At 40.1% G+C, this 24,458-nt stretch overlaps 2 protein-coding genes and 1 pseudogene across 2 annotated transcripts; 2 read left to right on the forward strand and 1 right to left on the reverse strand.

The window, feature by feature from the left end:
• The first annotated feature begins 1,009 nt into the window (after positions 1–1,009).
• Positions 1,010–6,507, forward strand: LOC109482293 (NACHT, LRR and PYD domains-containing protein 3-like). Its single transcript, XM_019784979.1, has 4 exons — positions 1,010–1,317; positions 3,282–3,387; positions 3,863–6,040; positions 6,356–6,507. Exons 2-4 carry the CDS (start codon positions 3,300–3,302, stop codon positions 6,505–6,507), a joined length of 2,418 nt encoding a protein of 805 aa, XP_019640538.1. The 5' UTR covers positions 1,010–1,317; positions 3,282–3,299.
• A 3,959-nt stretch (positions 6,508–10,466) lies between these two features.
• On the forward strand, positions 10,467–15,610 carry LOC109482294 (NLR family CARD domain-containing protein 4-like). The gene is made up of 4 exons (XM_019784980.1): positions 10,467–10,536; positions 11,098–11,217; positions 12,885–15,032; positions 15,444–15,610. Exons 1-4 carry the CDS (start codon positions 10,467–10,469, stop codon positions 15,608–15,610), a joined length of 2,505 nt encoding a protein of 834 aa, XP_019640539.1.
• A 2,058-nt stretch (positions 15,611–17,668) lies between these two features.
• On the reverse strand, positions 17,669–22,943 carry LOC109482296 (annotated as a pseudogene).
• Between the last annotated feature and the right edge of the window lie 1,515 nt (positions 22,944–24,458).

Here is a 24,458-nt window from a genome sequence, read left to right on the forward strand (position 1 = left end):
TAAAAACAGCAGAAAACAGTTTACTACAAAAAGTAATTTTGCCGCCATGTCCCTAGTAATGTTCACTGACTCCGTTAGCTGCAAATGTTCCTTTAGTTCCTTATGTGTGGCCGTGGGCTGATTTTTATACACAAGGGTTTCTAAATTAAGTATCAAAGCAAACATTACACATGCACATACCTTCACAACCATGGTCGTGAAATCAAGAAGGAGCTAGATATTAGTTACTTAATATTTGTTATGCAGATCTCGAGTGTATTGTGGCTTGTTCCTGAATTCAAAAAGTTCTGTACAGTTACCATAGAGCAAGAACGTGCCATTCAACGAATACACATTACACATGCACATACTTTGTTTATTATACAGAGAGTATTGTGACATCTTTAATTCCTCATTTGAAAGTCGTAAGAAGAGTTACCATGGAATGAGAGCGCGTCATAAAACCCCCCTCGCATTTTCTAGTTTCTCAATTTACTAAGCTTGGATTAATTATTAATATCAAACTTGCACTGATGTGTGTTGGGAGTAAAAGTGTCAAACATTGAATATGTTTGGTTCCTGTGTCAAACACGTGTGATTGTTACGAAAGGTTGTTTCAGACACCAAACAAAAAGTTCCTCAAGATTATATGATACGATGCCCAAAACGTATACGTGAGTCTAGAAAGGGATGCCCTCGATAGAGCTTGCCAACATTGTCCCTTGAAACCGTTTGCCTAGTTTTCGGTCGCAGTAACTTCCGGGTTAGGTCCGAGTATTTGTCAGAGACATTTACGAATCTCAGAAGGAAAGATTTCATTGCAGTGAACGTATGGAATACGCCTCAGCTTACGTCCAACAGGCTCTAGCGGAGAGAAACACCTTACTGTACCAACTGCAGTGATCCCTAAACACTTTAACCACCTGTCAGATTCTCTCCAAAGTATATATGACTGCCTTTTCTTCAGAACTCGCTAGGTGCGCTCTTCTCACTGCTTTATTTGACCTTTGGCCTCTAGCTGACGCGACCGACGCGAAAGTACTGGTGACGGTCTGGGAAAACCCCACGCCCACTGGGGAAAACCCAGAATTTCTGCAGGATCTAGAGCAAAGGAAGAGTGTTTTTCGTCCATAGCATTAGACAATAGAAGCCGGGACACGTCTGTGGTAATTTCAGGCTTAGAACAACCGAGTAATTTGTAAAAATGTAGACGAAATGTGAGGTAAAAAATATGTGTGCTCGAAAAGACATACCCGGAAGTAAAATTGTTTTTCGCGCCTAGAAATCAACCTCCAAAATTTTTGTCACCACAGGGCATTTTGAATCACATAAAAGCAGGTAAGTGCTGTGCATGCATACTGCCGTTGTCATACAACGTTTGTGGCTATTGAAATTATGCGAGGTCCCGAAGTGACAATACTATAACAGTTTAATACAGGTGTATAGTACCTTTTCATATACGAGCCTCAATATATTTTGAACTCAAAACAATCTATTTTCCAAACAAATAATATAACAGGAAGTGTGTTATTTTGGTTCCAAGGAACGACCTAGATCCATGTCAGTCAACTCATATGTCAGATGTACAAAGAAAGAAATTTAGAGATGCAACACACACTATATATATTAGGCCACACCGACTTAATTACCTTCGCCAAGAAGGTTATGTTTTCAGGGGCGTTCGTGTATGTGTGTGTTTGTGTGTGTGTGTGTCTGTCTGTAAACACGATAACTTGAGAAGGCCTTGATGGATTGTCTTGATACTTGGTAGGTGGGTAGGTCTTGATGAGACCTCAAAATGATTAGATTTTGGACCCCCTAGCGGCTTATTATGGTACTGCAGCTGAACTTCCGGTTTTGATATCTCATGATCTAGACATGCTATGGTATTGAAATTTAGATGGTAGGTAGCTCTTGTGCTGGGAAAGAAGTGACGTGAGTTTAGGCCCCCTAGCGGCTTGCTCTGGAACTGCAGGGATAAATTCTTGAAAATATTCAAAAGGGGATAACTCAAGAACCGGTTGACGGATCGTCGTGATTTTTGGTATGTAGGTAGCTCACGTGATGCTTAATATAGTTATGTGACAATTATGCAAATATGGATGTAATTTGCATAATTTATGGGGAAATTCTATAAATCAGCTGCATTCCATGATAGGACAATTGAAGCTTGTGACATTGGTAATTGACAATGAGAGAAACACAGGAAGATATTAGTTATGTTAAAAAGAACTTAATTTGCATAATTAATGAGAAAATCTTATAATTATGTAATGACAACTGCCTGGAATTTCATACTTGTGGTATTTGAAAGTTAAATTGAGGTGAACATCATTAAACATAATTTATTGAAATCAGGACCTCATTTGCATAATTTATTAGGAAATGCTAGAATGCATTCTTTGTTAATATAAGACTTTTTGTCTTTTGGTTGAGATTATGATAAAACAATATAATTCATGAAAATTAGGTTCCTATTTCTTAAATCAGGGGGGAATAATCTAATCTAAACTTTGTCAGTCATAAAGATTAACATCATTTGGCGAAGGTATGAGATCGTGGAACTCTAGTTTTATGGATGACATCCTCTGAAGACCCACAAACTAGTGCGCGTGGGCGAATAAAAAAAATTCCGGCAAAAAATAAAAATGCTACTAAACCACAGGAATACAAAGCTGGTCTTGTGAATTTACGGCAGTACATACATGTAGCGACATATACGACAAGCCGGCACGGCTTTCGAGAACAGGCGAAAATCTATAAAATTAAGGCGGTGTGGCCTTATTAAATAGCATACATGATGACTGTTGCAGGGCTAATCTCTTGCTTTGCTTTCAGTGTTATACACTGGCTTGTGGTATGTATGCCATCTTGCTTTACAGTGTACTTCTGTTAAATCTGCAAACAGGCTATGCATGGGGGATTCATGTATTATGATCAAATGAAAAGTCTCTGCTGGTGAAACATAACTATATGAGGGCCTGCAAGCCCTTTTTCGTAAGGTGTAATCCAGGTGTAATCAGGCCTTTTTAGACTTCGTAATTCGTAGGCACCCTCCGCAAAAATCAACGTAATTCATAATAGGACATTAGCCGCAAATCGCAAAGTCGTAATCAGCTCTGAGACTTAAACGTAATTCGTAATCTGCGGCGAAAATTTTTCGTAATTCGTAATCAATACCCCCCATGCAGCCTCCTATATGGCTACGATCAGGAAAAAAAATGGGTACAATGTCCGTAAAGGCACACTTGCACCATATTACAAAGAGATAACAATACATACTCTGTTAAACTTTTCTGTAGGGAGTTTAAGAAGACAAGATGGCCAGACCACCACCAGCAGGTGCAGGTCTGGGTGAAAGGTTAGCAGGAAATTTTGAAGAAATGTATCTCTCAACACCAGAACAAGGTATGTCAACAATATATCTATTGTACATATTAAAAGGTAGCAAGGATAATTACGTACATCTCTTTTCATTATCAATGTACATTCTATGCTGAAGGCTATGATTTAGTTTGATGCAAATAGTTATTTAAAAGAAATTGTAGGTATAAGAGATTTCTGTGATTCGTTACTTTATTGTGTTATGATGTGTGTATGTTTATGTATGTATGTATTTCATAATGTGGGGCCCGACATCAGCTCAGCTGCCAGGGCTTCCACTGTATTGCAGTATGGCAATTTAAATAAATAAAAATAAAAATAAAAGAAATAAAATGTTAATCTAGATTGTAACACCCTCCTCTCCCAAAGTATGACATTGAGCAGTTTTAGGTAGCTCTTGTATGGACATACATGTACATGTAGACCTTAGTGTATCTTGTATTACAGACAGGCCACATTTAATGTTCTATAAAATGCTTCTCTGTATTCCCTTTTACAGAAAATGACAATTCGCCAAGCCCCCCAACGACCCCTTGTCCCCTCCCCTCAGAGTTAGCGCCGTTTCGGGAAGATATCAACCGACATTACGAACGACAGGTTCGTCAGCAGCAACCTTTGGTGTACGACAAAGAGTTTATCCTGGATGTAGAAGATACCTTTACCACAATAGACATTCTTCTATACAACGAGCGGCGCCAAGCTTATTATCGACGTCCATTAGACTCCATTGCACACATTTTCAATCCTACTTTCAACCCCAACCCCTCAAAACCCTCAAGCTTCCTCCTATGGGGGCCCCCTGGCATTGGAAAGACCACGCTTATTGCCAAGCTATTGACTGAGTGGAACAAATGTAATGTAGAAGTCCTACGGCGGTATGACCTTGTGTTTGCCATTGCTTTGAGTAAGGTTGAGAGGACCCAGTCTCTTGTTGACTTGATCTTTGATCAGCTGGCACCTGAAGATGATGTGAACATGAAAGAAGTCCTGACCAACCATCTACGCAGAAGTGACAGAGTCTTGATCATCTTGGATGGCTTCGACGAGCTAGAGTGGCAACCAGATGAAGACCACGACATCATAAAGCTCCTGAGAGGAAGACTGTTCCCCCATGTCTCCATCCTCGTCACCACAAGGCCAACATGTACCTCCGACGTCATCAAGCAGATGAAGCCAGACACCCGAGTCGAGGTCTTGGGCTTCAGTCCAGACAACGCGAAGAAGTACATCTCGAAGTTTTTTGAAGAACAGCCAACAAAAAGAGATGAACTGCTGGAGAAAATTGGCTCGACCCTTCTGCATACAGGAATCTTCTCAGCGCCCATCCTTCTTCTCCATGTCTGCTTGCTGTGGGAAGATGACAAGGATCTGATACTCAGTGACAAGATCTTCCCCCTCTACAACAATGTAGTAGACAGTCTTGTAAGACGGTACCATGCGAAAGACAAGAACCCTGTCAGTGAAGAAGACGTCCAAACACTCATCCATGCACTGGAAAGGCTGGCCTTCGAATGCCTTTTGAAGGAGGTCACGGTGTTCAATCAGGAAGATGTGAAAAGGCACTGTGGAGACCAGTACATGATTCTGGTGCAGATCGGCTTGTTGAAGGAACAGAAAAGCCCGTCCAGGACACATCCTGTCGTCCAGTACTCGTTCTCTCACAAGACGATGCAAGAGTACTTTGCCGCACAGCACCTCGCAGAGAAGTTGAGAACAGAAGATGCCACTAAGAGGGAAATGTTGCAGCAGTATTTCCCAACAGCCAGGAAGGTCCAGATGCTCGGGGAACTTCTCATCTTCACGTGTGGAAAGTTGGGACAAAACGCGAAATTTGTCCTGCATCACCTCTTGAAGATCCATAGCACATCTGATGTACAGCTTGTGGAGGAAGAGTTCTACAACTTCTTCAAAACTGGGAAATCCAAGAAGGACTGGACCAAGGACATCAAGTTGGATGACTTTGCAAGTCCAAGGGATCTGACACAAAACTTTGCCGGCCAGTGGAACGACTACCCCCAAGTGCTGCTGACGTACCAGAGCTACATCGAGCTGTACCTTCTCTGCTGTTACGAGAGTGGTCTCACAGCGCAGTTTGCAGAGCAGGTGTTCCTCAGAGACAGCATCCAGTTCTCAGGGGCCAGCCCAAGAGTGTACAGCGTGCTGTCTCACATGATAGAAGAAGAAAGTGAGAAGATGAAGAGAATGGAACACCTCCGTCTAGTCAACACGCAGAACTACGTCCTTGGCTCAACTCTGGAGGAGCTGCACAAGTTGCCAGGTCTGACTGAGCTAAACCTACGCCAGTCTCGACTGGGCAGACACCTACCAAAGTGCACAATCCCCAGGAGGCTGGAGCTACGGTTCAAGTACAGAAGACTGACGAAGATGTCTGAAGACAACTTGGCCAAGGCTCCTGCCCTCCTAGCCAAGAAGCTTCGCCACTTGAGATCGCTAAAGAAGCTGGTCATATCTTGGAATGACCTCGGCCCAGAAGACATGAAACAGCAAATCCTTCCAGCCATTCGGGCACTGACTGACCTTGAAGAACTGTTCCTGTCAGGAAATGACCTTCGTGGCCTGGGAAAGGACGTTGCTGACCTTGTAGCCTCCCTGCCCAAGTTGAAAGAGTTCAAGGTCTACTTCTGCCAGCTCACCTTTGAAGAAATAAAGAAGATAGGTATGTTTGCTCATTGTATGTTTACTCAATGAAAGTGGCCAAGCTTTTACATCACATGAACAGAAATTTGCTTAAGTGTCCTAAATGAAAAGCTGCCCAATTCTGTGAAAAAAAAGTAAACCTTGAACACAGGTAGCTTACTACTAATACCGTAGCTAAGGAACAAGTGTCATGCAAAAAAAAAAATTATGTGCATCTGAGACTAATCTTTTTTTAGATAGTGAGTGAATTTAAGGAACCCTGTAACAAAATGCATGGTAACCCAGCTATCTGAGACTAAACTGTTCTTCCACATGTGTTAATTTTTTCCCCCAGCATCCAGTCTGAAGGAGTACTGTCCAGACCTGACCCTGTTTGACTGCCAGCTGAACCCCATCCAGCCTGACGAGTCCATTTGGGTTGGAGACAAAGAGCTAAAAAAAGTCAAGGCTGTACTCGGGGACAAGGTGTCCATACCATCTGGGTAAAAAAAAGCTCCCTACCACTGCTCAACAGCCCTGAGCATGTCTGCAGTGCTTTGAATTGATTTTTTGCTTGAAGTTCTCTCTTTGAATAATGTATACAGTAAATCTGTACAGAGCTCAAATTTAACAGACATGTTTTATCTACTGTATATATGTGTACATTTTCCCCTACAATGTTTTTCATGATTTTCCGACTTTGTGCTGAAAGAGTTTTCTGAAAATTGTACATCATTTGTATAGAATTCAATTAAGTCACTATATTCAATGAATATATTTGGACTTACCTATATGTGCATCATTCCATTAAGTATTTATGTTAACAAGCTGGATAACAAGTTTTATGATCATTTTTGGTGCCTATGTGATATCTATCTTCAAGATAGATATCAAATTATGTACTTTAAAAAATGCACCCTGTCACTAAGTGTACTTATTCATTCCAATCATTATAAAAACTTAGAATATTAATGAAGCATTATGAATAGAGCACATCACTGGGACCAAATGGGTAAATGATAAACAGAAGTTTTGTAAACTTTTGCACATTCGTAGATGATAAAAGATTTTGAAAGAAAAATAGAAATTGTCACAAAAATAGAATTTATGATTCTCTTAGGATGATAGGTTGAATTGACGATTTTATCAATTGTATGCTAGGTAACATCAGTCCTTATGATTATGGAAAGTTTACATAATTAAAAATCAAAAGAAGTGGTCAGTTTATCAAACCCAAATGTATCAAGTTAGCTAGTGGCATGAAGGTACAATTTAGAGCATGCAATTTAATGCATGCACCACAGTATGCAAATTCATGTTTAAATGTATGTTTCATGTAATCATTTTCAAATGATTCATAATATCATGCTTGTAAGGCTTATCAGTCCTGTAGGACTTACCTGTATAATTATGTACAGATAAAATGTACAATTTCAATGAAAAAATAATTTTATGATCCGTAGGCTAGTGTTGCTTTTGTTTCTCACATTTATGACAGAACAATTGTACATTTTATGTTTGGTTTTACTGGTAAACAGCCTAGAATGTAGAAAATTTCACTAGTGTCTCATATTATGTTAAGTTCATGTGAAATGACCTTCTTTGATACCTGTCACTTTGATACCTGTTGTCACTTGTTTTGTGTTATTTCATATTGTTGGTATTATTTCATATTGAAGACCAAAAAAATCATGAATTTACTGTCCTCCAATGCAGTGTAATTTTCTGCATGTGTTCCAAAAATGCATAAAAATACATTGTAGTTGAATGTAGAATACAGATATGTAGATATTTTAGATACCTTGATAAAAAAACGTATCAGATATGTAAGCATTTTAGTGAAACTGTCAGCATATAGTATGCATGTCCTCCCATGTAGTATTTTCCATGTGCTTAAAATAGTTGAATGTAGGATAGATATTTTCAGATGTATTTATATTATGATTATGAAGGAAATATGCAGTATCTATAAACATTTTAAGGCAGCTGTAACAGTGGGGTTTATCCTCCGCTAACTGACCATGCTAAATGGTCGTGCGACCTTTTAGTGTAGTGGTTAGCGTTGGTGACCGCCAAGCGGACAACTCGGGTTCGATTCCCGGTTGTGACCTGCTCGCCCCTTTCGGTTTTTACAGTGGCGCCCAACGTGGGGCTCGAACCCACGACCCTGGGATTAAGAGTCCCATGATGACATTCATGTGTATGTTGCCTTGATGTCATATCCCGTGTTATGTGCCATATTTGATTGTGTAATGGATATGTTTATATTTGACCTTGTTTTATTATTATGTTCTATCCCCTGTATATGGTAATATGAGTTCGCGGACGAGGACGCCCGCTTGATGGAAAGAGGGGGATAGTGTAACGGTTATGACTTATTATGATTTGTATAATTAGGGTAATATGTAAATGACCATGTGGAAAGACTACTTTAGAGATTATGCATATATTTGCGCGTTAGGTAGGCCCTGATTGGTTGGTGAGAGCAACCAATCAGGTTAGGGACTATTGTGAACAGAGTTGAGCTTGGGAAAGACAATCGCTGCGTAAGTTAGTCGTGACCTGGATCCAAGGTATGTGCACATGTCTAGTTGTAGCTCTGTAGATAAGTAGATTGTATAACTGCTAGTACCACATCTGTGTAATCCTAGACCATTGGTAACCCTCTGTGTAACTACGTGCTAAACTCCTCGTGAACCATTAGACCACATATACCTGTTTTAGAGTTAACATACGGATCAATAAACCCGGCTCAGCAGAAGTAATCGAACTGTTTGGATCTCTCTCTATACTAAGATATTATAGAAGCTAAGATACCAAACGACCACTAGACCTCAAATATTACACAGCTGTCATAAGATTATGTATATGACATGATGCAGTTTTCTAGACAAATTCTGTTTTAGCAAATTTCTTCCATAGCTCTCAATCTCTGTATAAGGAATTTCTACCTAATTTTAACCTACTCCATGCCTCCATGCTAAGGTACACCTCTGGCACCAACTTTGTATTTGATTTTGGGAGGAGGAGGAAGGTTAAATACCATTCTCTTGATGCAAAAATGCCAGTGTGCTCTCTGGACTACTCAGTGAAATACATGTTTACCATTATAATTTAATTCCATATGAGCTACAGAACAGCAGTATTGTGCCTTTGTTTTCTTTTTGTTGAGTTATATTTCATTAACTAATTTTTTATTTATTTCATTGATCATGATGTAACATTACTGATTGTATGGCCAGTGCATGGCCAATTTTTTTTTGTAACTTTGAGGGAAAAATACAGAATACAGTTGGTAGCGCCTATAAACCCAGTGTATCAGGAAGAATACTAGTACCAATATTTTTGCTAATCTCCAAGCAGATGTTTCAGTGGCTGCAAAATACAGTATCAAATTGGCCAGACAGTGTCCATTTACAGTGGATACTGTCTGGCCAATTTGATACTGTATTTTGCAGCTACCGAAACATCTGCTTGGAGATTATATTTTTGCCATCTGTTTTGCCCCATTTTATAACAAAGTTATGCCGTCCTATTTCATCAATAAAAATATGGAGGCGTTACCAGAAACATTTTTAGTTTGTATTTCATTGTTTCTACATGTAACTTTAGTAGCAGCGAATCCCTTGTGTGTTCCCGTATATACCAATAATGTACCACCGTGAGGCGTCGCCAAAAAAGCATTTGTCACGTGGCTACAATTTACAAACCCGGAAGTAACGTGGAACTGACCGAAACTGGCGTCTCGGACTGTCGAAACGTTGATTACAAGTTTATAGTCAGCTTAGCAAGCACTTCGATTGCTGCAGGTAAGCTTTGAGTTCGTTTTCACATCCTTGATATGAAATGTTACGTTATTTTACGAAAATACTGCGCCTAACGTTATACCGTAACGTAAGTTGCTATAGAGAAGGTTGGGTCATGGGGAGGGGGGCACATTATACATTTGAACTTTGTAACTTATAAAAATATGCAAAATATGGCCGTTAAAGTTGAATCTGGCAACCAGCACAAAATTCATTGCCCGGTCTGATAACCGTGTATGCAACATAAATCACAGTAATTTTCCAAAATTAAATATCACATTTACTATAATTTAAATTAAGATTGAAATATTTTCAGCATTTCAGGCAAGATGGGGAACTTGCTCACCAAAAGACGACAATCTGATAGAGACTGCACAGCAGAAGGCAAAGGAACAAGGAGACAGGGCTCAGTATTCAGATCACTCAGGTTTAGAAAAAGCAAACGTTCCAGCAAAGTTAAGGAAAAACGATCAGAAAATGTTGCAACATCAGTAGACAGTCCTGCATGTGCACCTGAAACTGAAAGTACTCCTAAGGATTTTCATAGTACAACGATTGACCAGGAGGAGACTGGTATTTCTGGTAAAAATGAAGGTGCAATAAAAACTGACGTGAAGATTGTACAAGATGCACAGGACAGTTGTCATCTAGAGAGCAAAGATGGCAAAGGTGATAAAGATGACACTGCAAGTAGAACTGACAGGAGTAGCGCTACGCAAGCAAAGACTACGTATAGTGCTAATGACAGTGCTCAAGAAAGTACACGTGAGGAAGTGGCTCTGGACAATTCCTCTAGAACTGTTCCTGTATCAGTACATGCACCAGATGATCCTAACAGCTGTATCAAGGGAGAACCAGGTGAGTTTGCTCAACTTATTAATTAACTTATTAGAAATTTTTCAGGGTGAGTGGAATTTTGCTGAAAGATATGCACCCAGGACTCAAAACATATATTGCCAGTGTTCCGAAATTTTATTTGTGAAATTATGAAAAAGAACTTTCTGAAAATGTTACGCAAGCCACTTATCCAACATACATGTAACATTAAGCTTTATTATGCTGTATAATCATCTTGATTGTGATTCATGATAATTATTACACAATATTGAACTGAAAGGCAGTACTTTTTACTCATGGAAATCTAAACAAATTTTTCAAAAATTAATGGCAGGCTGCAGGTGTCAAGTTGTGCAATACAGTATGAAAAGCACAGTCACTCATGCATTTTGTTGAATTAGTAGTGAAGACACACTTTGATGATGTTATGTTACAAATTGTGTTTTATTATTAGAATCCACTTCTAAGACTTTCAATGTACAAACTACCGTGACTGGTGACCATAACATCACCGTGACAACTGGGGACCATTCAGTAGTTAACATCTACCAGGAACCTAACTCATGCTCACAAGGTACGTAAGCATGTACATGTACTTACCGGTACACTTATTACAAATACATGCACTATGATACCAGTAACTAGTCACGGCGGTCTGTCACTACGGTATTCTTTCCCATTGCTAGGCGCGTTCTAAAAGGTATCGGGTTACAAGACGCTATTTTGGCCTGTTTTGGACTACCCGTAAAATATTTGAAAATAAACAAATAATATTAAGTGGTAAATTTCGTCAAATTAAAATGAAATTATCGTCTTAACATCCTTTGAATGTTAGCTTTTTATGTTAAATCACTTATTTTTAAAACTTTCGCTCAGAAAGACGATTATTTTCGGGTTTCCGAGCACAAGTCATGTCACGTTTTTAGGTAAACATCGTTCAAACCTGGCTACGTATATTACCCCAGATCCTCGATTTTTATATTTTTCGCTGACTAGGAATAAGATCAAAAATTGTGTTTTAGGGATTTTTTAATTTCTGATTTTAAGTCTAGTTTTTGTCGACATATTGGTGAAAAAATTGCAGTTTTTGACATTTTTCTCACTAAATTACCCATAATTCAAAATTGAGGCCATTTTTCAAAAATCCCTAAAACACGATTTTCGGGACAACCGTGACAGTCATTTTGAGCCGTAAATGGGGTATGTTTGACTCTCCATGTTTTCAGGTTTGAACGAGTTTTGCAGACATGTCATATGGCCAGAAAGTGTGCATTGTGTTATTCATACAGGTGTAAAGAATCATTACAGTATTCAAGGTCACCCAAGCATACGACAGTAGCTTCGCTACATGTTACATACCCACCAAAAATGATAGCGGACATGTACTGTCCAGGAAACTGTTTGTATCTATAGAAAAGTGTTGTTTTTATCCGTTGCGAGGCACTCAGGCAGAAGGGCTTGTTTTGCCGCTTTATTGTAAATGACCGCAGGTGACCCCGAAATGGAACGCGGGTTCGATTCGAATTGCCCAGATCGAACACGATCGAACACAGTTCGGATTCTATGAAATGTGGGAACTTTGCAGCCCAGATTTTACCACCGTGAGTGTTGGGTTACATCATGTTGCAATTTTGTAGCAGGAGGGATTTAGACTCCTCAGGCTATTTGTTCGATCAGAGTTTATCTAAAACCTATATGCACCCCTGTGAACCTTGCAGTGCACATTAACTCATTTCTCACATTAATTTATATCTTACATGAATGGAGACACCAACCATATACATGAATTTTACACATTTGTTATACAAGATTATATGTATCTGTAAGATAATATTTTCTGAAAATAGGACAATAGCTATATAGCACAAAGGCGGTGGCTATGTAAACTGGACAAAATTCTTTGAGTGTAATTCCTTGCATTATTAATGAGAGTTTTGACTAAGGATCATACTTGTGTCCTTTTTATTGCTAGGAATAAGTGATCTTTGCTTAATACACCTGACCCAAATAAGTGGCATACATAAACTGATATTGAATGCCTTATTATCTAAACGTGTGATATTAGTAGATACTGTTTCTACCCATACCCCTAGCTACTCTAGCTTATCAAGTCTAAGCCATACCCCTAAGTCTGTCATTCATGTACATATAAATACATGTACGTATATATGTACGTATATATATATATATATATATATATATATATATGACTTTTAAACATTATCTCTTTAAATTGTCCAGACTCAAGTGACACAGCAAGCAAGCCATTCCCACTGGAGAAATGTCAAGAAGCTCTCAAGAACCACTACAAAAAGAGACGAGGCAAAATCCAGCTCCTACCATGGAATAAGGACAACACCATCAATGTCGATGATATTTTCACCAGTGTAGATCTCATGGTTCACAACAAATGTGGCAGAGACTTCAAAAGGGAACCAGTGGACTCTATAGAAGACATATTCAGTAGTAGAGCAGACTGTCCATATCCCCAGCACATTTTGATATGGGGTGCAGCAGGGATAGGAAAGACCACCATTCTAGCAAAACTGGTGACGGTTTGGGCAAATGAGTCTTCGGAAGCCTTGAAGAAGTATGACCTGGTCTTTGAGCTTGCCTTGAGAGAGGTTAAGAAATCACAATCGTTAGTCGACTGCATCTTTGACCAGCTGCTACCAGATGATGTAGACTTTTCCCAAGATGACCTCTTGGAGTTCATCAAAGATAATGATAGAGTTCTCATCATTCTAGATGGGTACGATGAGTTTGAAATAGATTTGGGGTCTGAGGAAATCCACAGGCTCCTCAACTACAAAATTCTGCAGAAAAGCACTGTTGTCGTCACCACAAGACCAACACGTATCTCTGACGCTGTCAACCTAATGGACCCAGATACACGAGTAGAGATTGTAGGTTTCAGTCCCGACAACATTGTTTCCTTTGTTCGCAACTGGTTCAGCAAGAGCCCAGAGCAAGGACAGGCACTGTTACAGAGAATCAGCCCCACAATTCTGCACACAGGAATCCTGTCTGTGCCTTTCCTTCTTGTCCTAACTTGTCTTCTTTGGGAAGAGGACAGTAACATTCCAGTAAGTGACCAAGTTAGCCCACTGTATGATCGCCTAGTAGAATACCTGTCAAGAAGGTACAAGACAAAAGACACAAATCCCCAAACTGCAGAAGAGATTGAACAAACATTGGCATCACTAGAAGAGCTAGCATTTGACAGTTTGCTAAAGAATACCCTTCTCTTTAGTGAAGAAGATGTACAAAAGTATTGCAAGGGTGGATATGAAGCTCCCGTACATTTGGGACTCTTGCTAATGCAGAAGAACTCATCTAAACTGGACCCTGCAAACCAGTTCTCATTCTCACACAAGACCATGCAGGAGTATTTTGCAGGGAGACATCTTGCAAGCAAACTACAGAATCAAGACGATGCATCAAGGAAAGAAACACTCTGTCGCTGCTTTCCAGATCTGAAGAGCATCCTGCAACTCAACAACTTACTAGTGTTCACTTGCGGAAGGCTTGGCCAAGACGCAATCTTCATCCTCTCACACCTTGAAGACATTTTTAGCACTTCCAATGTAAAACACTTGGAGGATGAGTTCTACACCTTCTTCCACAAAGCAATGTTTCCAAGGAGATGGAACACGGACGTAAAGTTGGAAGGCGTCTCTGACAACCAAGGCAAGGAAGTAGAGTTGCGGTGTGTTGGACAATGGAACGATTATCCACGTGAGCTCCTTGTCTACCAAAACAGTATGGAGGTTTTCTTGCTCTGCTGCTACGAGAGTGGGCACACAGAAAATTTTGACGAAGTGCTGTTCAAGAGAAACACCATCCAGTTCTCAGGAGCTGACCCGCGACTGTACAGCGTGCTGTCACATGCGGTAGTGAATGGCAAGGAAAAGGTCGAGAAGCTCTGTTTGGTCAACACGCAACAGTATGTCCTTGGGAGTGTCCTTGAGCAGCTGCATGTGCTGTCCAACCTCACTGAGCTGAACCTGCGACAGTCACGACTGGGACAGCCAAAACCTGAGTGCACTACACCTGACAGACTAATGAGAAAGTTTTCGATAAGACAGCTGTCAAAACAAGTAGATAACGTATATGTGGAAAAAGCACCTGGTCTCCTGGCCAAGCATCTTCCATCTTTAAGACTTCTGAAGAAGCTGATCATCTCATGGAATGACCTTGGACCTGAAGACATGAAACAGCTCCTTCCTGCCATTCAACAGTTGAATGACCTTGAGGAACTCTTCCTCTCAGGAAATGACCTGACCAACCTCGGCAAGGATGTTGCTGACCTTGTGGCTTCTCTACCCAAGTTGAAAGTCTTCAAAGTGTACTTCTGCCGGCTGTGCTTGGAGGAGCTGTTGGAAATAGGTCAGTGAAGCACATCTAGCATGATATGTCATTACAATGTACTTTTGTCAATGATTCAGCCTAAAAGTAACAGTTACTTTTTTTATGTGTTCTTATTCATCAGTCACACATCACACCAGTTTCACCACAAATTTGTGACAACTTAGTTACATTGTGTACTAGAGTTATGTACATTATCTTTTTCAGTCAATGCACAATTTTCCTAAGAAATAGTGATAACGTTAACCATAATGCTTTTAAATTTATCATGGTTGGAAATTAATATCATATTATAAAGTAAAAGTCTACAGTAAAACACAATTCTGATTTAATTGCTTGAACTACAACTCATTGAATAGGATATCAGAATGAAACCAATGGCAATATATACAATGTAGTAACAATGAGTTGTCTCTCGTGTTGTTTCACCAGCCTCCAGTCTCCAACAACAATGTCCAGACCTGGAGCTGTTCGACTTCCAGTTGAATCCAGTCAAGATGGGAGAGTCTGCCGTGATTGGGGAGGAAGAGAAACAAGCAGTTTGTGAAAAGTTGAACAGTGGAGTGAAAGTATGTTGGGAATCCATACAGATGTCTTAGGAAGAAATTTTATATAAAGGTGTCTAAAAGAAACAATTGATTCTCAGCATGTGCAACTTTTGACTCATTTCTTTAATCAATGAAGAATTGAAATATTATATGATGTACAAATGTATATACATAGTTGTACAGTGTTGTGATTTCATGAGACAATCATATCAGACTATATTTCTGTTTGTTATACCTAACTCTCTACATGTACCTGCAAAGCTATAGACATATATTGCTGCTCACTTTACTCAATTCTTCATTCAATGAAGAATCAAAACATTACATGATGTAATGTTATACAGTTGTACAGTATTGTAATTTCATGAGGTAATCATATCAGACTATTTGTGCTTCATATAACTAACTCTATACATGTACTTGACCTGCAAAGCAATAGACACATATTGCTGCTTACTTTTGACTCCTTCCTGCTTACTTCCATGAACAATCAAAGTATTATATGATGTATATAGCTCTACAGTATTGTAACTTCATGAGACAATCATATCAGACTAAACTTCTGCTTGTTATACCTAACTCTATACATGTACCTGACCTGCAAAGCAATAGACACATATTGCTGCTCACTTTTGACTAATTCCTTCATTCAATTAAGGATTGAAATATTATATGATGTATATACAGTTGTACAGTATTGTAATTTCTTGAGGTCATCATATCAGACTATTTTTGTTTGTTGCACTTATCTCTAGGTGCATTTATATTACTACAGATTATCAATATCAATGACATTTTGTTGCAAGTACTTTTATAATTGTAACTTGTACATAGTTACCTGGCCATAGAACACAGTAGGTACATAATTTGTACGGTAGGTACGTAGTTTAGGTACGGTTATTGCTTGCAATTAGATAGGGATGTTGTGAACTGTCTCAATTCAGCTGCACAAGTCTGATGCAATAAAATAGAGGCTACCTCCAATAAAATAAAAACCAATGTCATGTTCTCCTACACTTCAAGGAAAGTAGTCATTCCCTCCCATACAATGGAATCCAGGAATTAAAACTCAGTGTCAAAGATAAAGACAATCAATGTAAAAGCAGAATATTCTTCACTATTTTATGTTTTATTTTAACTGTAACTACTGGTGATAATGTTCTTGTACAAGTAAGCAAGCAGAACTTTGTCAGAAATTCAGCCACCAAATTCAACATCAAAAGGGAGCAAAGCTGTGGACCATCCCTGACCTGGTGAGTAGACCTGTCCCTGGTGCTGAAAACCATCCCTTGGTGCTGAAATCCTTGGTGCCTGGTGAGTAGACCTGTCCCTGGTGCTGAAAACCATCCCCGGCCTGGTTGGTAGACCTGTCCCTTTACACAATGTCTCGGAGCTTCTAACTGAAGTTCTGCTTCTTGCCGCTATATGTAGCCGATGCAGGTGGCACTTTTACAGCGAGAACACAATAAAAATCTACTAAATGAGGCTAGGTTTGTATCCCCCCACATCCTGGTTCATCCCATGGTGTAATGTAAATCTTTCACTTAAGTTGTTAAAGAAAACTTGTTTGAGCAATGTTGGATGTCTTGCTATAGTCTACTAGTGTTACATTTCACTACTTGTTTCACATATGGCTGTAAATTTTTATTAATCTTATTGATCATACATGTTTTAATGATTGTATGGCAAAAGTCAATTTTATGTGTAACTGTAAGGGAATTCGAAGACACCAGCTTTGAGATCAATATGTCTACTACTTGTATTTTTTTTTGCCACCTTCAAGAAAATAATTACATGACACTCCAGTAACTCTGATTGACAGTTCCTTTAATGAGAAGAAAACAAACAAACAAACAGAGTGGCGTGTCAAATTCTGGACATTAAGTCAAGGCAAATGCCTTTTTAGGCAACAATAGTTGAAGAAAGTCCTTGTTTTCTTATAATACTTTCATATGTAAACCACTGCTCCACTATGTTATACATTTAGTTAAGTTGCTGCATTTAATTTAAATTTCGTGTTCAAATACAGTCTGGTTTCTTTACTACCATACAGTGCCTGTTGTTACTGTTTTTATTTTGCCTTCCAAGGTGCCAAAAATACTGGAAATCAAGAAATTTGATGCCTATCATAGCATGGCCTAATGAATGATTTACAACTTTCAATAATTTCAGATGGTTTGTCCTACTACATTGTGCCTGTGCCTACAAAAGAACTTGTTCCCCAACACACTTTTACTGCCTTGTTCAACTTGTCACAAACTGCCTGTTTCTCTTCCTCCCCAATCAGGGTTGGCTCTCCCATCTTGACCGGATTCAACTGGAAGTCAAACAGCTCCAGGTCTGGGCAGTGTTGCTGGAGACTGGAGGCTGATAAAACGAGACAAACATGATTATTGATTGTAGCATATCCTTCAATATATTAAAATCCAAACCTCAAGCTGGCTTCATGGGACTTACAAAACATGGATTATAAGTATTAGCTACCCCCCTCCCCACCCCAATTTTTAGACATCAGATTTTTTTTATTTGCCCCTATCAAAAAAAATTGACAAGCATCAACCCTCAAAGTGTGCTGTAATCTATGTTATCAAATAAATATTGTCTATACATTTGTGAGGGTCTGCATGTGGGGATCCTGGCAACACTTTAGGGTAATAGGAGGGTCAGCAATAATGTGCAATGGGGGATTAAGACAATCAATTATGCTTCAATTGTTTCCAGAGAACACTTGATAAGTTGGATCAAAGCAGCTGCTATGATTAACAACGAATCAAAATGGCTTGCTGCGCTTCATGTAAAGGCACGTAGACCGTCGTGTAGTGCGAAATGTGCCTCACTGACCTATTTCCAAGAGCTCCCCCAAGCACAGCTGGCAGAAGTACACTTTGAAGACTTTCAACTTGGGTAGAGAAGCCACGAGCTCTGCAACATCCTTGCCGAGGTCGGTCAGATCATTTCCTGAGAGGAAGAGTTCCTCAAGGTCATTCAACTGTTGAATGGCAGGTAGGAGCTGTTTCATGTCTGTTGGTCCAAGGTCATTCCAGGAGATTACAAACTTCTTCAACAGTCTTAAAGATGAAAGACACTTGGCCAACAGACTGGTTGCCTTTGCTGCATTTTCTGCTACATTACTTGACAATTGTCTTTGGCTAAGCCTATGTTTCAGCTTTTCAGGTGTGTGCTTGTCCTTGATTTCTTGCTGTCCCAGTCGTGACTGTCGCAGATTCAGCTCAGTGAGATTGGACAGCTCGTGCAGCTGTCAAGGACACCACCAAGGACGTACTGTTGTGTGTTGACCAAACGGAGCTGCTCGACCTTCTTCTTACCATCTGCTATGACACGTGACAGCACGCTGTACAATCTTGGGTTAGCACCTGAGAACTGGATGGTGTTTCTCTTGAACAGCACTTCGTCAAAGTTTTCTGTGAGCCCACTCTCGTAGCAGCACAGCAAGAAAACTTCCATGCTGTTTTGATAGATGTGAAGCTTGTGCGGATAGTCATTCCACTGGCCTAGGCATTCTAGGTGTATGCCAGTGGCCCCTTTCAATGTTACGTCAGGCTGGCATTCACTTTCGTCAACAGTCTTGAAGAAAGTGTAGAAGCGTTCCTCCAAACGTTTTACGTTGGAGTCACTGTAGACGTCATTGAGGTGTGAAAGGATGAAGGCTGCGTCTCGGCCAAGCCTTCCACAAGTAAACACCAGTAAGTTGTCGAGTCGCAGGATGCTCTTTAGATCTGGAAAGCAGCGACAGAGTGTGTCTTTCCTTGCTGCATCGTCTTGACCTGCAAGTGTGCTTTCAAGATGTCTCCCTGCAAAATACTCCTGCATTGTCTTGTGTGAGAATGAGAACTGGTAGGCAGGGCGCAGTTTAGAGGAGTTTTTCTGCATTTTCAAGAGTCCCAAACAAACAGGAGCTTCATGTCCAGCCTTGCAATACTTCTTTACATCTTCTTCACTGAAGACCAGTGGCAGTGTGTTCCTATGCAAACCGTCAAATGCTAGCTCTTCTAGTGATGACAGTGTCTGTTCAATCTCTTCTGCAGTTTGGCGATTTACTTTTGTCTTGTCCATGTACTTTTCTTTCAGGAAGTATAACAGCTGGTCATAAAGAGGGCAAACCTGGTCACTCAGTAGAATCTCACTATCTTCATCCCAAATAAGACAAGTCAGAGCAAGCAGGAAAGGCACTGATAGGATACCTGTGTACACGACTGTGGGGCTGATTCTCTGTAGTAGTGTGTCGCCTAAATGCTCTTTGTTTTCGACAGCATTTCCAAACCAGTTATGGACAAAGGAAGTTATGTTGTCCGGACTGAATCCCACTATCTCTACCCTTGTGTCGAGGTTGAATTTGGTAACATGAGAGATACGTGTCGCTGTAACAATGACAGTGCTATGCTGCAAAATGTCGTAATCAAGGAGACGTGAGATATCGTTGTCACTAGTACACTCATCAAACTCATCATACCCATCTAGAATGATGAAAAACTCTGTCATTGTCATGGATGAACTCCAGAGGTCACTTTGTCCAAAGTCTACATCATATGGTAGCAGTTGGTCAAAGATGCAGTCAACTAACGATTGGGATGTCATAACCTCTCGCAAGGCAAGCAAAAAGAACCAGGTCATACTTTTTCCTGAGTTCTGAAGGTGACTTTAGATTTGCCCAGTCTGTCACCAGTTTTGCTAGAATGGTGGTCTTTCCTATCCCTGCTGCACCCCATATCAAAATGTGCCGACGATCTAGGTGGTCTTTGCTCATCTTGAATATGTCCATTATGGATTGTAATGGTTGCCCTTTGGAATCATTCCTGTACTGTGCAATGAGGTCTACACTGGTGAAGATGTCATTTATATTAATTGTGAAGTCTGGATTCCATGGTAGAACTCGGACAGTGCTGCATCTTCTTCTGTAGTGCCCCCTGAGAGCTTCTTGGCATTTCTCTAGTGGGAAGGGCTGTGAGGTTTCTGTGCTGGTTCCTGAATATGCGAACAATTGAAACAAACATTTTAGAATGTACAAACATTTTAGAATGACATGATTTAGATACTTGAATATTAAATAGTGCTAATCTCTAAGTTAAACATTAGAGGGACACTTGTATTTTTGGTGGCAGATTTTTGTGTTAGAAACAAGATGATAGCATGTCTAGACCAAAAGATACAAAAACCAAGTTTTGCTGCAATACCAAAGTCATCCACCAGGAGGCACACTTCTGACCTTCACCCTTTGTCTTCCTAAGACCTACCAACACACCAAAAATCATCACAATCCATAAGGCTTTCTTAAGTTATGTTGACTACAAATATGTAGAAACACAGAGTCTTTCACAACACAGACCTAATTTTTTTTCATGGAGGTAAGGCCACACCAATTTAATTTCTTGGTTGACGGATTTTTCTAGAAAAATAATGGAGTGGGCGGGCGAAAAATAAAAACAGGCCTAGGCATCCTATTATGGCCCAATATGGTACAATAGGAGCCATGAAGTCAACACACCAGGCTTGTTCAAATTTAAACAATGAATTTAAATTGAAAACAATTTATACAATGAATTTTGAACTTTTAATGATTCCATTGCATTGAAAGATGGAATAACTGTAACAACTAGGAAGAAAAGGACTGTTTTCAACTGTTCAGGGAAAAATATGAGCATTTTGCAGTTGATTCTGAATTTTTACTTTTTTTTTTGCAAAGCAGAAAAAAATGAAGCAGGCGAATCCGTTAACCAAGAAATTAAATTGGAGATGGCCTTAGGAAGGCTTCAAATACCATTTGCATTTTAACTGTGTGGCTCTATACACATTTTCCTGGGATTCCAGTAGAATTAATATACAGATATGAATACATACTTACCTTTTAGACCAGGGTAGATGTTTATTTCTGCATTGTCACCAGTCACTGTAGCCTGCACATTGGTAGCCATAGGAGCAGGAGCTAATAGAACAAATTTTAATTATAATTCAGATTATCAGATAGCACTGTACATCCACGTGCGCATTGATTTTCACCTGTTCTAAAAAAAAAAATCAACTCCTTTTCGGCTCTGGCCTGGATGGCCGGCTTGTCGTGAAAGTAGTCATGTACTATCGCAAGTACACAATACTAGTACCAGCTTTGTATTCCTGTGGTTTAGCAGCATTTTTTGCTGGAATGTTTTTTTTATTCGCCCGCATGCACTAATAGGGGGGGCTTCAGAGGATGTCATCCATAAAATTCAGTCAGTGTGGCCTTACTAGTATTAGTAAAGGGCAGGCCTGTGAATTTGAAACTAACAGGCAATCACACAATAGAATCATGGATAATTGCTGATCATTAGTTAGTGTGCCTGAACTATGGCAAAAGTGAAAGTGAAAGAAAGTAAAAGTGGGGGGAAACTGAAGTATGTGGCCATTGAACCAGGATTTGATGGCTACCAACTAAATACAAAGATACAGATACAGAGGAACTTGGCATACAAAGTGTTTTTCAAATGTGCACTTCACTAAAACGGTTCTAGTTTGACTTTGAATCCTGCTAAACCCTCCACCTTGCACCTTGCTTTTAACACAAACAGGTTCTTAAGTTACAATTTCTTTTGTTATTCACTAACACACCCCTTGGAACAATACCTTTCATAGCATCCAAGACTGGTCAGCGGTCAACCACTTTCACTATTGAAATCCCCTAAAACTCCACCTCAAAAACAATTCTACATAGTATAGTAGACTTGGTTTCGTGCAGTCAAACCTCAAAGCAACTATAATCTCTGAGTTTTGTTCGTTTGAACCATTTTCTATTCATGTGAAGCTAAAATCGACCTGTAGGCCGCTTTTCATTGAGGTCATTGTGGAAGAGGTAAGGGTCAGACAAAATATGTCAAAAAGGGAAAGTGTACATAACATTTTTTCGACGTTGCCGTCATGCACGATATGAAATTCAGCGCAAATAGCAAAATTGATTGTGAGAAGTCAAGTAAGCCAGTGAGAAGTATCTAGTACCTGGGCTTTGGTTTGGGTCGATACTCAGTGAGCTAAGTCTTTCTGAAATCCTGTCCTCGTCCCCACCGAGGTCCACCAAAATGCCACGCAACTCCTCCCACAGTTTTGAAAACTCTTCTTCGGACAAGTCAGTGCTTGTAATATGCAAATTGTCGTTCATAAACCGGAGAAGTCTGTCCCTTGCAACTCGACGCGGTGCTTCTTTGAAGAGTTTTTCCACCAGGAGAGCCAACAGCGAAATGTCGAACCCTCGCCCGCTCGCGTTGTTTGGAACTCTTCCACCTTCAGGATACAGAAGCTCCCTCTGTGCGGAATTCAAGAGTTTCCAAAGCTGCTGCTTACGATTCTGCAGTAGTTTACGAAGACTTGGTTTCTTCAGTTTGCCGAGTTCATCTTCCATTATTTTCCTCAGCAACGCGGTCCCCTCGTCGGTTAATAAAGAGTACAGGCGAAAGTATTACCTGATGTATAGACCGAAGGTTCTGTGTTGCTAGGTTTGCTTTCAGCCATGGTAGCGTTGGTGTGAAAGTCCACTTAAAAACAGGGCTGGCAGCAGAAGAAAAATGCCGTATTAAACGCCTTCACTTTTCAAAGGCTTAACTGGTTGTGGACTCAAGTAGTGCTGAAATCTAAATACCGTCTTAAATGCGCTAGTGTGTCACATCTCACTTCCCATGACTTGCGTGTTTGTGCAGCTGGCCACTTGCCACGCCCCCTTTGGATACGTCAGTATGTTGTGAAGAAAGACAACCAATCAGAGATGGCTAGTGCCTAAAGACAACCAATCAGAGGTAGCTAGTGTCTAACATCATTACCTTGTCGAGAAGAAGTATTAGACCAAGAGAGGTTGTTATTGAAGCTAATTATAAGAGACAACATGAAAATAAAACTACTGGAGGCGAAGAAACAAAAACAGACCCACAATAAAAATTCAAAAACTTACAAAGCACTAAATTAAGGAAATTACTAACCCGTTGGTGCAAAAAAAGACGATGATACAACATGAAGAAGACCTGTCCTTGGTTCTGAAAACCGTCCTCGACCTGATGAGCAGTCCTGTCCTTGGTGCTGACCTCACTATCCGGATAGCCACACATGATTAATCGCGTCCCCTAGCGACCTTCGGGGTACTGTTACTGTCCTGGGTATAGCTAGAGATCGTGACACAGAGTACTAAATCCAGGGGTGCCTGAGTATACAGTGCAATTTTATGGAATACAGTGCAATTTTATGGAATACAGTGCAATTTTACGGAATACAGTACAATCGTATTAGGATACAGTACAATTTTACGGAATACAGTGCAATCGTATTAGTATACAGTGCGATTTTACGGAATACAGTGCAATAATAGTAAAATTGCACTGTATACTAATAGGATTGTACTGTATTCCGTAAAATTGCACTGTATACTCTGGCACCCCTGAAATCGCACACTATTTCTGCGTCCGTGCGCCATTTAGACAGCATCACTGGCACAAACCATGTTGCGACGTCATAGGGAAACAAGAACCGAACCAGGTTCAAAAACCTCAAGTTTCCACTAAGCAAAAAGAACGCTTTTCCATTTGTTCTCTCGAATAAAAAACGAGGAACGGTATTCATCACAACTTATTTTGATTTTCATGATGACATAACTTGAGCTAAGATCCCGTGTTTTGAAGATGATTCCGTTCGGCGGATCGGGCAGTTTCGTCAGGGTTGTGCCGGTGTCTCCCACCCCGTCCCCAAATGCTTCACCGACCAGGAGAAACAGATCTAGAAGAGCCCGTCGTCGGCACAGTTTGGGGACAAGTTTTGTAGGACTGGAGGCGGTGTCGCCCAACTTTGGCGTGGCTAGTCCCCCGGCCCCGTCCATACGGCACAGTTGGGAATGTTGCCCTGTGGTGACGGCAGACGTTTCAACTGAGACGTT

This window comes from Branchiostoma belcheri, unplaced genomic scaffold, assembly GCF_001625305.1.
Source record: "Branchiostoma belcheri isolate BF01 breed outbred unplaced genomic scaffold, Haploidv18h27 scaffold6, whole genome shotgun sequence".
NCBI lineage: Eukaryota > Metazoa > Chordata > Leptocardii > Amphioxiformes > Branchiostomatidae > Branchiostoma > Branchiostoma belcheri.